The sequence below is a fragment of the Apis florea genome, unplaced genomic scaffold (assembly GCF_048593485.1).
Source record: "Apis florea isolate Af1SG1 unplaced genomic scaffold, ASM4859348v1 contig_2897_pilon, whole genome shotgun sequence".
Classification (NCBI taxonomy): Eukaryota; Metazoa; Arthropoda; class Insecta; order Hymenoptera; family Apidae; genus Apis; species Apis florea.
In genome coordinates, this window is record NW_028256665.1 from 3,254,033 (window position 1) to 3,269,113 (window position 15,081).

The 15,081-nt window shown below is 34.4% G+C and overlaps 2 protein-coding genes across 11 annotated transcripts in view; both read right to left on the bottom strand.

Annotated features, from left to right (window-relative positions):
• Nucleotides 1-2,973, bottom strand: part of LOC100869636 (myelin regulatory factor homolog 1) — a 45,732-nt gene extending 42,759 nt beyond the window's left edge. For all 5 annotated transcript variants that reach the window (XM_086907752.1, XM_086907750.1, XM_086907751.1 and 2 more), the window contains exon 1: nucleotides 2,347-2,973. In XM_086907752.1, coding sequence (XP_086763878.1) covers nucleotides 2,347-2,395 — 49 coding nt within the window. In that variant the 5' untranslated portion in view covers nucleotides 2,396-2,973. The remainder of the gene's footprint in view (nucleotides 1-2,346) is intronic.
• Nucleotides 2,974-5,956: 2,983 nt separating this feature from the next.
• LOC100870234 (tyrosine-protein phosphatase non-receptor type 5) lies at nucleotides 5,957-14,641 on the bottom strand. 6 transcript variants are annotated; one of them, XM_086907754.1, is made up of 9 exons: nucleotides 14,173-14,641; nucleotides 13,156-13,358; nucleotides 8,003-8,195; nucleotides 7,710-7,887; nucleotides 7,411-7,626; nucleotides 6,925-7,335; nucleotides 6,547-6,842; nucleotides 6,225-6,434; nucleotides 5,957-6,144 (listed from the first exon to the last, which is right to left on the bottom strand). In XM_086907754.1, the coding sequence occupies exons 3-9, from the start codon at nucleotides 8,023-8,025 to the stop codon at nucleotides 6,030-6,032; spliced, it is 1,449 nt and encodes a 482-aa protein (XP_086763880.1). In that variant the 5' UTR covers nucleotides 8,026-8,195; nucleotides 13,156-13,358; nucleotides 14,173-14,641; the 3' UTR covers nucleotides 5,957-6,029. The 6 variants fall into 6 exon arrangements, with proteins under 6 accessions (XP_086763880.1, XP_012344171.2, XP_012344170.2 ...); XM_012488717.3 differs by lacking the exons at nucleotides 13,156-13,358; nucleotides 14,173-14,641 and adding an exon at nucleotides 10,026-10,150 and having other exon boundaries at nucleotides 7,710-7,908; XM_012488716.3 differs by lacking the exons at nucleotides 13,156-13,358; nucleotides 14,173-14,641 and adding an exon at nucleotides 9,079-9,243.
• Nucleotides 14,642-15,081: the final 440 nt, after the last annotated feature.

A 15,081-nucleotide genomic window follows, 5' to 3' on the forward strand; every position in this document is an offset into this window, starting at 1 on the left:
AAGATGAAGCGTTAACAATGATCGAAAAGTGAATGTAAAAGCTTGTTTCATAGCACAGAGCGCGTTGGTTATTGGCACAGGTTACGGCCAAGTATCGAGCCGTTAATTTCAAATAAACGGAAAAGCACGTTCACCGCGCGACTTTCACTGTCTACCTAGCCATGGTTAGAGAATACTGGAATTATTGGCAAAGACCAATGGAATTGCGATAATATTTAAGAGAATACGATTCATCCAATGGATCATCTCGATCGAACATCAATTCTTTTTTTCTTTCTTCTCGCGATTTTCCGAGTCGAACTTTCGAACAGATCGTATGGATATTGTTAGATTATTATTAGAATAATCAAACGTGAATCATTAAAATATGATGAATGAACGTGATTATACATAGATAGATACTTTTTGCAATTTTTTCCTCTAGAAATAAATTTTTTGTATAAGATTTTTATCAGCGATTAATATTCTGAATTAAGAATAACAAAATATATAATTCGTATAATATATAATTTTCTAGTTATTGATTATTTACATCTTATTATAAAAAATTGACATGCAAAATTATCTTAATCCATCACTGATTACAATTTTGAAATGATTAAATTAAGAAAATTGTGAATTATCTTCGTAAAAAAAAAAAAAAATAAAACATCCGCATCACACCAAAAAAAAATAGTTTGTATTTTGAAACTAAACGATTTTAATACCATTCAAGCTTAAGCTCAAGACACGAGATACTCTAATTACTCGATACATACATAGCACAGTTTACGAATAGAGTGAAACTTACCGGTTATAGCTATTAACTGTACTCCACGCGTCTAATCATATTTATCCACGAACGAATAATTCAATGTAATCGGATAAACGAGTTCTCCGCTTGTGTACTGAGAGCAAGCTTGAGAAAAGATCAAGTTAAACGGAGAGAAACGGGCATTACATTGCAACCTCCGACCCAGATAAAGAATGCTATGGTGCACTCGTTGCAGGTGAATGCACTCGGAATCCAGAAGACCAATCTTGGTCGCCATTATTTGGAAAAAGTCATGAGCACTCGCGGAAAAATATTCGGAACACATTCTACAATGATTATTAATGACACATCTTTCATTATTCGATATTATTTAATTTTATTTTTAATATCTAATTATTCGTACATATAACCTAAAACTGCATATTTCATTTTATATATATATATAATGCATTTTGTCAGAATTTCAATGAAACGATTAATATGTGAATTAATATATCCCGTTATTTTATACGTATACAAATACGATTGCGTGAGATCAAATTGATCTCGTTTAAAATACCTGTTATTCAAGTAACTTGTATGCAATGTCTATTAATATTTAATTTTATGTTTATTTTATTTTCTAGCAATGATTGCTTAAATAAGTTTAAGAATTAAACGAAATTAAAAAAATAGTTATTTATATTAGTATATAAAAATGATATTCATAATGGAATAAGCAAAAAATGATGCAGCAAGATGCATTGAACTAAACGTGTAACAGGTATGCGAAGGTGGTTTTTCCGCGAGTATGGAGGGGAGAAGCACAGTCAAGGCAAAAGTAGGGTAAATGTATCCACGTAGGCAAACGACTCTCCTTTGAAGATCAATCAGAGCGAACTAAAAATTTTATAAGTAGAATTCTTCGGATTCGTGCAATTTAGAAAGGATTTGTGAATGATATTGCATGTCAATAATGCATGAATAATTCAACTGTTTCATTTTACGCGTACAAATATTATGCAGATAAATATAAATCGAATTCTAATATAACAGTCTTTAAAAATACCTATATTTTTATAATTTTACAAAAAAAATATCGTTTTTATGTTAAAAAATTAATTTTTTAATTGCTTGAAGTAATTTTAAAAATAAAATCTTTATAAAAATTACTATTATTATGATCCAATCAAAAGTATCTATATTATAAAATATAGTATAATAAAAATCCCTAAAAAAGAAAAATTTAAAAATTCCCGCAATCACTTGAATATGTCGGATCATAATTCAATTTGCTTATTAAACTCGAGAATATTCGAAATGGAAGAACGGATAAGATCAAAATACAGCAGGATAATGCTGTTTATCTCTTTGCTAAAAACTGAAACACGAAAATACACGATCAACCGTGTCCGGTCGTTTAAGGTCAACGCACGACGAACGCGAAGCAACCGAACGTATTTGTACGACGCACACGACAAGGTATATGGCGAACGTTAGGGATTCGCGACATTCCCGTGGCTGTCACGCTTGTCAATCGTCGCGAACCGTTCTGCTAGCGGTTTCGATTGTATTATAGTACAAAACGAATGTAATGAAACGCTTGTACTCACCGAGAATCGCCTGGAGGGTTTGCTCGTCCCCGTCCCCGATGACATCCATACCTCCGTTGATAATCGGACCCCTGAGATCTTCCGGGCCCGATCAACGGGCCCCATTTTGTCTCCAGGCTAGAATGTCACTCGACGCGACGTCCCACATAGTACGCGACGTTTAATGTAACTCTCTTCCGTTTCCCTCTCTCTCTCTTTCTCTTTCTGTCTCTTCACGATTTCACGGTGCACTTTCTGTCTTTTTTAACCGTGCTTTTCTTTTGAAATTCCACCGAACGAGATAAGTTCACAAACAATACTTCTTCCGTGTCGTCACTATATGTTTTCTTATACCTTCGAGTGCAGCGACACGATCTATGAACGATCACTGTCGAGAATCGGCACGATGAACGGCAACAATGAGAACATCGCAAAGAAAAAAAGATTATCCGTTCCGTATCCAAAAGAAACAAACGCACCACTTAAACGAACTTGTATACCGTCTTTGTATGTTTTTCTTCTACTTGTTAAAACGATTTCTCCGTACGTTATTTCACTGTTGGCTCGTACACCCAGGAGCCGTGTCGAATCCCGAGGCGCGGACTAAACTTGAGTTCCGTCCGCCGACACTACACGCGCACGAATCGTAATACATGCAAACACGCCCCGTGTATGTCGCGCCGAGAACGAGTTGATCACGTGACGCACGTCAGTCTTCTCCTGACGAAGTTTGAAAGAAGCGCGCATTGACGATCTCTCGTGAAAATATGTTGTGCTTTTATAAAGACACATTTGTGCAATTTTCCATTGTGATAATTGATGATTGTTTATACTATCATTATAGTTTATCTTTATCAAAACATTATGACAACTACGAAACTTTTAAAACGTAAGTGAAATCTTGAATATCATCGTCAAATTTCAAGATGGCGACACCGAACTACATTTTGCGCGGTAAAACGAAATCAATAGACATATTGAGTCAGAATTCTTATTTCGAAAATGATATGAATATTCTACATGAAATGGAAGAGTTTTTCGTCTTCAGTTGTACGAATTTCGAGAAATGTAAGTTATTAATATTTCTTTCCTTGATATTTTTCGTATTTAGATATATTTAGATAAATAAGTGATGTTTAAGATATATAATTTCTTCATTAATGCACAATTATATTGGGATTGCTAGAATGAAAAAAAAATTTCATCAATTATAAAAATAGAATTTTATTCTTAATAAATAATAACTAATACTATTTCTCATAACATATTCGTATATACATTTGATATCTTATAATCTATGAAATATTAAACAGATAATATATAAGGAAGATTAGTACAATTTTTTATGATACATATACACTATATAAATTTTTTTTATAGTACATAATGCATACGTTTAATATTTTCTATACGAATTTGTTTGAAAGAATTGAATATTTTAATCAAAATGGCGGATTAAATCTATAATTCAAATTTAACGTTAATTTTTATTGTTAAAAATAAAAAAAATTTATAAAATATTTATAAAATATACAAATTTTAATAAATAGAAAACAACTTAAGTTTTTTTATAAATTGTTTTATAAAATCATTATAAATAATAATTTTTCATAAAGAAAATTTAATAAACATAATCGCGATAGTACTCCACTTCCTAAAAAAGTACACGTAAACATTGCATGGGTACTATAAACATTTATTACGTCACATAAGTACAATTGAACACCAAAGGGTTTCTAAATAATTATTATTGTTATTGTTATATTATTAATACGTTTACATTAAAGTTGCTTAAGGCTTTCATATACTCATAAATAATATACTCTCAATTTGCACTTACACAAATACATAATCTCTTAAATATATTTTGCTCTCTGTACAATATATGTACAAGTATATATATATTATATATGTATACATATCATAATCTTTCGCTCAAAAATACACGTTCACACTGTTCACTTATAAGATTGAAGAATTCTAAAGCATTATATCAATAATTTGAATGATGATGTTATAACACGTTCGATGAACAAATTGATAATTTTTGAAATAACATGAAGCTAAATTTTCAATTACAACATATCCATAAATTGAGAAAATTATTCAAAACAATCTGAAATCGAAATACATAACCTAATAGAATAATAATTCAAATTGGAATTCAGTAAAAATAAATTATAAAAAAAAATAAATCAAACTTTTATAATTCCAACAATTATTAATAATAAATCTTTAAAAAGTCTGCAATATATCTCATTATAGTATATAATATTAATGAATATTAATAACTTTGGTATTATTACGTCAAAATTGAATTATAATAGTTCTAGCAGAGAAACATTGCTGTTCAAACTATTGCCATTTTTGTTAATAAATTCATATCAAATCCTAAAAGCTCATAAATCACACTTATTGTCAACTATAGACTAATATTCAACCAAATAAATTAATCGTTATCAAAAAAAAAAAAAAAAAAACAAAGATTCTTTTCATTATTAATTCAAGGCATTATATTGGAATTTTATTAAATATTAATTTATATTAAAAGTACAGTAAAGAAAATAAATAATTATAGGTTTTTATATACATAATACTTGGAAAGAATGCTATAACAACTTTACTTTTGCTATATAATGAATAGTTTGCTTTAAAGCTTAACAAACTCATTCTATAATTTATCTTTTTTCTTATTTTTTTTCAAATAAGACTATATTCCTTACAATCTTATAACATCATAGATTTTGGTTTGTATCAGAGAAGCATAACATTTCTAGTTAAATTTATAACTTATATAATAAACGTATTGTACTACCTGCATTCAGTCTTTATTGATAAATTAATTAAAAATCATGGAAAAAATCATTGTGTAAATCATTGTGTACATTTTACTGTAAAATTAACTAGGAACTACAAATAGGATAAAAATTTTTTAATTAAACTGGGTCCCAATTTTATAATTATTTGCTCTTCTGTATATTTAAAATTTCATTTTGAAATAATTATAACTATTAATGTTATCATTTTTGTAATTGTATAGTAGACAGCAACATTAGTTTTGTAATAGTTGTACTGGAAAGCTAAGTAAGAACTGCTCATAATGTAGAAAGAATAGAACTCTGAGAATATCATAGATGCAAATGTTTATAACTAACAAATCTAATTTATAACACACAGAGAATGCATAAAAATCTGAATCAATACTTTGACAAACCCTGATACCTCGCGAGTCAAATTGAAGTATTTTTTTTTTCTTTTTGTTTCTTTTTCTTTTTGTTTCTTTTTCTTTTTTTTTCTTTTTTTTTTTTTTTTTTTTCATTTGTCAAACAGTTTTAATTCCGTTTAAGAATAATGTAGAACTCTTTAGAACATGAGTCAATAACCATTTACCTTTATGTTGAGCTTTGTGACTGATATTAATTGTCAACGATTTGTCATGGCAGTATAGAAATGGCAGCTTATTTAGTGAGATAAAACTCATCTTGAATAGCTGAAGATCGAATAAGACATCCGCTGGTCTAGAATTGAAATTGAGATTCTTTTCATAGGATTTCCTCCATAGTACAAATATTCACACCCGGACGTTAGTAATATGTTGCAGACCATATTCATTTCATAGTAAATCTTTTCATAGTAATTCTAAGACCAATTCTTTTTCTTCTATTGAACTTTTATCAATTCCCATAATCACTTTGTTTATAATTTCAATCACCTGAACTTGATGATTTACCACCCTCAAGCGTCTGTTCATACAGACAAAGTGCACGATGAACGAATTCGTATTGTTCTGCTGTCTGAACCATACCACCTCTATCATATCTGGAAAAAAAATTTTTTAATTTAAAACGTTACAATTTAAATAATTATAAATTTTAGTTCATCAAATAAATATTTTATACCTCATTTGGCATAAAATACCCAATACGTCTACATTCCCATCTCGTAATAACTGCGTCATTCCCGTAGCTAAAGCTATGAAACAACCAGTTCGTCCAATTCCAGCACTACAATGAACAACGACCGGACCTGGTAAAGAATTTACTTCTGCAGCTAAACTAACAAGGGTATCCGCCGTTTGAGGTACTGCATGGTCCGGCCATGAATCATACCTACAATTGTTTATACATTAAGTGATATGATTCAAACAGAATAAAGATTTTATAATATAATTAATATATAATATAATATATAATATAATATTTAATTATTTAATATAATTACCAGTAATGCTGCACATGTTTTCTTTCGCCTTCATATCGAAGTTCCAAATCTCTGATCGTGTATCCTTCTCTTGTATCAATAGAAGTAACAATAATAGTAAACAGTCCAGCCTGTATGCGATTATTTTTATCCAATGGAAAATATGCTTCGCATTTTGTTTTGGCGGCTTCGTATAGTTTCGTCATCATAACTATCGCGGGTACTTTTTCTGCCCAGACCATTTTCCAAAAATCATCCACAGTGTGAGCTAATGGTCCCTGTGTTGCAATATAGCGTGCATTTTCTCCATCATATCCCTATTGAATTAAAATATTTAAATAGGATAAAGATAATAACGCAAAATTTTTAATTATTTAATTCTTTTCCTTTTAAACATACCCGAATATAATTGGCATTAATATAACTCGAAAGAGGATCATCAGAAGGACCCGGTAAAACCACTCTTGATTGTGGATTTGGTAATACAGAGCAATATCTATTTTTCACCCCAGATCCACATATATCTAATTTCTCGGGTAAATTAAGAGGAACTTCCCAAAATTCTTTATGTAACGATGCCGTGTCACTGATTGCCTTTTTAAGTTGAGCTCTTGATAAAACGTTTCCAGCGCTTAATAGAAATTCCTCTGCGGTACATTCACGAGTAGGTGTAACGATATGAGGTGGACTTTCCGGAGGTGGTGCCAATTCTATAGTTAAACTTGCGCTTGAACCACGTCGTTCTAACAATCCTTTAGTTCTTATACGTATCGGTTCCGGTCTGCGTTCTGGAGTCGCTACTGACATTACCTAAAGATAAATAAAAATTCATTAATTTTATTATCATTATTTCAATAATCCATTTTGACCAGTTAATAATCATACTTCTGGTAAACCAATGGCTTGCGTAAGAGATCGAGTAGGTTGAACAGATTGAACTGATGATTTCGTTGCGGGTTGATGAACCCATTCAATCGATCCTTTTGAAGGTTTTATAGATTTTTCCGGGTGACCCACAGCACCTTCCTCTACCAAACCTCTCCTATCACCATCTTCGGTATCTTTTTCACGCGACATTTGTTTCCGCAGCCATAACAAAATCTATAATTGGAATTTAGAGTAAATATCTTATTCGGATATATACATTGGATAACGTAGAAATGAAATTTGAAAAAAAATCTTACCAGAAATGTAAAGAGAATGACGCCACCGATGGCGCAAACTGCTACGAACAGAGGCAATTGCCAGTCTAGCCATGATAAGGTTGCAGTAGAACGTACCTCCTGTCCTGTGCGGGTACTGAGTTGAGCTGCTTGCAAATCCATTCCAGCATCATCCAGTCCCGTTATGGACTGTGGGATCCTATGTACAAAAAGTTGATATCTTAAATTGATATCAAATTCATTCCCATATAAATTAATTGATATCTCTATAAATTGATGAATATATACATCAAATAAGAAATCTAAATATTTACCTGTGATGAGATCGAGCAGACATTCCCTCTGTAGATGGCAATAAAGGAATAGGCAGCACAGTATCTGTGTGCCACCTTTGTCCAGTAATTAAGTAAAATTTCTCCAAGGGACTTGAATTGTCATCATTGCTTGAGATTTCATAATAATTTGCATCATTCACATAGTGATTGGTTAAAGGAGTACTTGTTCCTCCTGCAAAAAAAAGGTCAAACTTTTTTTAATCATTCAATATCACAACAATTATATTATCTTAAGTGTATTAAGATTTAATATCAATATAGTACTTCGTATTATCTTAAATGTATTTAGAGATTTAACATCAATAATTATCATTAAAAATAATTTAACCGATTTATAAGAAATATTTTATATCTCACTTTCTATGTTAATGTTATCAAGTCAGATATCCATCAATAAAATACTATATTTTATACATTGACATAGTAATTTTCGCTTATCTTGACAATAACAAGCAATATCTTTAAAATGTCATAACATATATAGTATTTACGCAATATTATGCGTGAAAGCACACGCGATAAGTCAAAGTTTTATCAAAAGGACAACGTTCTACGTTTTTCTTTTATTAACGCAATATCGAACACTTTTCCATAATTTCGTACCACCTGTCAATTAGTAATGACACATTCCACTTAACGTTAATCCGAATTTTTTTAATCTTTATAAAGGAATGTTCGGAAATCATTCCTTCCGACTTTTGTGCCGTTATACAGGAAGTAAACATCGTGTTAATTTTATGAACGGAGCACCAAGTAGATTCTGAAGTAGGGAAGGGTGACAAGGCAACGAGGAGATAGACTATACACCAATGAGAGAACTGCATGTGACAAGTGGATGAATAGATATCGTTCCAGTCACTGACACAATCGTGCAACGGTCACCGTCTGTATACATGTACTTCCATTTATACACAAACACGAAAGTGGAGGAACACGAATAAACTACATCCTGTTTTCCAATTGTGTATACAGAACTAATACGTACGTATCGAGGAAGTCGCGATATTCGTATAAATAAAAAAGAAATTTCCAAAAAAAAAAAATTTGCTCGATACCTGTTATTAGAAACAAATAGAGAAGGAACACGAGGATGATACGATTTAAAGTAATGTATAAATCGTGATTTGAAAATAGCGGCTGCGTGGACGTATAAACAGCCATGTTGATATCATTAATAGAGACCGAACGATCTCTACTGCGCAAGCTTCTCGTTCGAACTGCCGAAGACGTTGCTCGTATACCCTGACCTGGGCTTCGGTTCCCTTCGGCCTTGCACTCGGTTACGTACGGGAGGAAATATCGGCCAATCAGTGACGAGCCGCACGCAAACACCAGCCAATCACATGGACGGTTTACTAGCGGTGCTGGGAATTTGGCGGGAGAAACTCAAGGTGAATGAAAGCGAAGCACGTGCAACTAATGATAGTAAAGTGCATTCGGAATCAAGTTTTACGTTTACCTATTGAGATCGAGCGAGAAGCATTGCGTCCTGTCTTGACTAAGACACGAATACACGTCGTTTTCATCCGTTTGATGCATTCTTACGCGGTCGATATCGTGTTCACTTCCGATAATAGTATTTTTTTTTTCCACGCATTAATTTAACAGGGAGACTTTATTCGACGATTTATAAACGAAATTATCTGTTCTTTCAAAACTTATTTCTACAATTTATCTCGAAGAACGGAAGAAAAAAAAATATATATACAAATATATATATATATATATATATATATATCAAAATGACTTATTTTTACTCGTTGTGTCATTAGATCAATAGAATCTCAATTTATATAATAAATCACGGCAAAGAAAAACGTAAACATATCTCCCTAAGAGCATTTATGGGTCACGGATATTCGTCATGGTGGTTAACATCAAAAGAAATATTTTTCTTATACGCTGACGCATCCCTGGGATGAATCACTTTATAGTATGCTGTAAAATTAAATTCTCTCACGAAGAAAATAAGAATAATGAAAAATATTCAGATTCGTATTACCGTGTACTAAAACTCCGTCGAAACACTGTCTCATGTTTGCATCGGTACTATACTTTTCCATCCGTGATACGATAAAAAATTTGTAAATGCTCGAGTCCTCGAGTCTTTCTTTCTTTCTTTCCTTTTTTTTTTTTTTTTTTTTTTACAAATACAAATACATCGATCGATCGATCGATGCAACCAATGATGAAACAATCTTCGTTTATCTCGCAATGATGAGATACATGATGCAAAACAGCGGCTATATATTTCTCTATGTTAAAAGGCGAGAGCGGCTCGATTTTATCAGTTATCCATCAGTCAAGACAATATTGGATCGAGCAAACGTCTAGGCGTGCGTCTTACGCATTTCTCAAGAATATCTTGGTGAATCAGAAAACCGGATGTTGCCCATTCATCCCTGCCATACGGCCGACATCCAATATTCGCTCTGTCGAATCGCTCTGTTTATAATTTTATACCTTCCACACCTTGCGTAAGGAAAATTACAGCGGTGTATCATCTCTTTTCTCCGTCTTAAAATTTCATTCCAACTTAATATATTCTTCCTGCCATCGATGCTTCATTTTTATTAAACGAAAAGTTACATCGAACATGCGAAGGTTTTTTCTTTTTTTTTTTTTTTTTTAAATAAATCCTTTTTCTCTTAATTCTCAGTGAATCAAACGTGTGCTTTTGTATTCATTGTCACTTGTTTTCTCTTTTCAACACTTTTAAACACTTTTCGTTTCTCCCTCTTTTCTTTAATTGACTCGACGGTGACCAGTCACATGCTGCAACAATCACTCATATTACACAATACTCCGTGCTTCTACCGTATTTCTCCGAAGCTAACGTTCAACGAACTCCCATTTCCCTGAACCTGCCTACCTCAATGCCCAACAATGCGATTGTTGCAACGACCGGCTGAAAAATCAATAGCCAATAGGCCAGCGTTCAACCACGAATTTTCGATCCGCTCTCCGCGTTTATCCAATGGATATCCGTTCAATTAAATCGAGGGCCTCCTCGTTCGAACGAAGCCAATTCTCGCGATATCTGTGCTACAGATACCTCGTCGTGTCCTTTTCCTCACCACGATCGCTCAGAGTGTAGTGGCGGGTTTAAAACGGCATTGTTAAAACAAAAAACAAAAGAATCTATTTTATACAGATGCATACGGCACGTCACGCGTCATTGAATATTTCCAATCAAATTAAATAACACACTCGTTTATTATAAAAATTTAATAATACTCATCTATGAGATCGTCTGTGAGCAACTGAGTCTCGATTTTTATATTTTTTTTTTTTTCTTCTTTTTTTCAAAAGCTGCTCAAACAATTTCGAATTGTTTACGGTAGTTTGACTAAAAACATCCAAGGTGTTGATGAAAAATCACGAGAACGAAACGAAGAATATTAGGAAGAGAAGGAGGGAAAAATTATCGGGGAGATCGGTCAAATTCTTTTTCGATCCGATTCAAAATTTTGAACGAGCAAATCACTGTGCTACACTCCATTCCGAGATTCACTCTGATTCTAATTTGCGGGAAGAACATTATTACAACTCGAAGTCGAAAAAAACTCGATGTCGAGATGAAACGAACGGAATCGAACGGAACACTGGATCGAAGCACTGGAGGGGAAAGAAAAATTAGAAAAAAAAAAAAAAAAAAAAGAAAGAAAAAAATTATCGACGAAAAAAAAGTTTGACGAGCGTACGGCGTGGAGCGTGGATTCGTACGAATCGTAGGGAGGTCGTGGCACCGACTAAATTAGAGGCTCCATTCACCCTTCGGAGGGGGCTTGCGAGCTTTCGCAGGGCGCACGCAGCCAGACACGCACTTGCGTAAAATTGTGTACCGTCGATTCGAACGAGAGACGCGTGGGTGGTATCGAGACACGTCTTTCGAGGGTTTCTTTTCTCTCTCTCTCTCTCTCTCTTCTTTTTTTTTTCGTCGAGTGTCCTGTCGAGAAATACGAGGTGAAAGACTTGGAAATTTTTTCTTTTGGAAAATACGATCGTATAAATTTATACACGATTATTTTTGATTTGTTCGGAGAAGAAGCGCGGAGAAAGCGTGGTTCTTTGTTTAATCTCCATTATTGAAACATCAGTTATTAAATTCACACATGATTCAAAAGTTGGACGATTCGCAATGTCTCTCTCGGAGAGACATCGAACGATATAAATCGTCAGTCAAAGAAATTTTACCCATCCACATGGATATCGGTCAATGAAAACTCGTTTAACATTTACTATAAAGCCTTCGTTATTCATCGTGAGTCATTGGCCGCGTACAAGCCTCGCGACCAGCGCTGATAAAGCGCTTTTGAAAAAAAAACTGTGCATCCAACCTTCCCATCCGTCCTCCTTTAAAAAAAAAAAGAAGAAATAAATAATCTTCCGTTCTTCGACCGTTCCGTTTCAATTTCAATAATCGTCTTATGGATTTTCTATTTCTCGTTTCTCTTTTTGCGATCGGGTTACGTAAACAAAACGTAAAAGTGATGGAAAATTATTATCGCATTGTGTTTGAAAAAAAAAAAAAAACGGTTCGACCAAGAAGTAGAAGGTTTTTTTTTTTTCTTCTTTAAATAAAATTACGTTGCTTTAATTATAGCAGATCGAGAAAAGCGTCGATCTATTTACGTCGAAAAATCATTAGTTTGGAAGATGTCGCAGGTTTCACGAACTTTGTAACAATATCCTTTAAACCTTGATGATCTTTTAATAATTTTTCCTCAATAAAAATAGTCAAACTGTATCGATTTTGTTGCGTTTGCAAAAAAAAAAAAAGAAAAAAAAAATCTAATCGAATTATATGTTTGAAATTTCTCTCGCAGTTTGAATGATTTTCGATCGGTGGACAGTTTTCCACTAGTTTTTTCCCACAGTTTTATTCACAACTTTCGTCACGTTTACGTTCCAATTAATCAGTTGGGAACAAAAATTCGAATATCTGCCTCCTCGAACGGGAGAGGTCGTGATTTAACGACGAGTGCGGGAAAAGAAAAGGAAAATCTGAGAAGGAAAATTGCGAAGAGTTTACCGAGGAGAAGAGAAGTTATTTTCGAAGGCGTGGGCGTCAAGGAAAAGCCGTGGAGACGGTATCTAAGGGCAATAAACATAACCACTCTAGCCAGTACCTTGATATATAATTCCCTTTCCCGGTCAGTCGAGGCCCTTCTCCTCTCGAAACTTTTTTCCCAAACACGTTGGAAAGCAAAAGAAGGGGAAGAGGGGGAGGGGGACACACCCACGGAAATTTTCTCCTCGATTATCCGCTCGAACACGTGCTCCTTCCACCACCTTCCCGCCCCTCGTCTCTCCTGCCTTCCTTTCCTGGCACCTGCAATTTTTCGAAAATGAAACGAATATAATTTCGACGAAATGAAACGAATAATTTTGTGAATAATTTTTGGATCAATAAAATTTTGGTGTCGTCGAAAAAATGCAATTGCATTTTTAACAGACAGGGGAGTTTTTTTTTTTTTTTTTTTTTTTTTTTTAACTACGTTAAAGCAGATTAAATTATGGCGAATCGATTTCTCGGCCGAGTAGGTTGCCTGTCTCATGATAGAATGACTCATAGGAAATCTACGTGACCGGCTACTCCTGATTCGGCTAATTAAAACGTATCTCGCACGCGAACGTAAATTTCAATAATTTTCTTATTCTTAATCAAATCGCGATTATCAAGAAATTTATAACTACGAAACACTGGCTTCACACGAATTTTTCTTCAAATTCATATCTTCAGAAGGAGCTCTAGTCGTATCGTAATAATAAACTTCAAGAGTTCAAATTTCCAAGAAATAAATTTCCAATAATTTTGTTATCCTCGATTATCAAGAAATGTATGATTACAATCACGAATGTTAATCGATCGATTATTTTGCATTTTTCTAACTTCAGAGCTCTAATGCATCGAGTCAAGAAGTGCAAACTGCAATCGCACGAATGTTAATCAATTATTTTGCATACAAATTTTACTAAATACTTCATAACTTGAAACTTCCCTGCTAATCGTAATAATAATAAACTCGAGTAAATAAGAAATAAATTTCCAAAATACCCCTAAATGTAGGATAAACCAAACCAATTAACGCAGCTCATCCTCCCCTCGAGCGTAAAATCGTGGAGCAAAAACACATTTGGCTCACCTTTTAAGTAGACGCAAAGGAGTGGTCAGTTTGTTTCTGGGTGAAAATCGCGTTACTCGTCTCCCGTCTCTCGTCACCGCGGCCCTCGATCCTCGAAAAATTCATCGTTCCGTTTGAACGAACACCACCACTCCAACCACCGTCCATTCAGAGATCTCGGTGTGTCGATTCACCCCTCGTCGTAGGCGTCTCGTTACGAGCATCGGCCCCACGCGTGCACACGCGTGAGACCCCTCTCAACTTCTGCTCCTCGCTCTTCCTCTCATTCCATCCCTCTCGTCTCCTCCGCCAAATTATTATATTTATTATCCTCGTCCTCTTCTCCACGATCACGTGCAAATACTCTCTCAGTTTTTCTTCTACTAAATCAGTCTCACACCTCTCTTTACCATTCCCTCTTTTCCCAACGAGAAGATATCGCGATCACTCGCCCGTTTAATCGACGATTGCTTCTCACTCACTCTCTCTCTCTCTCTCTCTCTCTCTCTCACGTTCGTCTGTCTCCTCTCGAGCGACACACCACTCACCTCGATCACCAACCTCGATACGAAATCGAACTCGGATCGCGAACGAATCTCGCCTCTTTTCTTTTCTTTTTTTTTTTTTCGCAACCCTCGCCTCTGTCCTCCCGGCACAGGGGAACACAGAAGGGTTAAGAATTTCGATCGGCGAGAACAAGACGGAACGAGAAAAGGAGGAGAAGTTTTTCAAAGGAAGTGGCGCGGCAACCGGCCACTCGCATTCGACGCATCTGAATGGCGTCTGAACGGGTTGCAAAATGACGGCCAACTGCATTCACCTCTTTGGGTGAGGGCCGTGGTGGAGGGTGGCGAGGTGGAGTGGAGTGCAGACGCGCGCATTCGTGACACGGATACGAGGCGACCCCTCTTTCACGCTGCAACCCTCCCC

Bases quoted from the DNA above. Each gene is read 5' to 3' on its own strand.
- LOC100870234 (XM_012488715.3), bottom strand. From the start codon at position 9,184: ATGGCTGTTTATACGTCCACGCAGCCGCTATTTTCAAATCACGATTTA. The intron at 7,627-7,709 runs GTAAGATTTTTT...TTCCAATTATAG, and splicing joins TCATTCTCTTTACATTTCTG to ATTTTGTTATGGCTGCGGAA. The intron at 6,843-6,924 runs GTATGTTTAAAA...TTAATTCAATAG, and splicing joins TTAATGCCAATTATATTCGG to GGATATGATGGAGAAAATGC.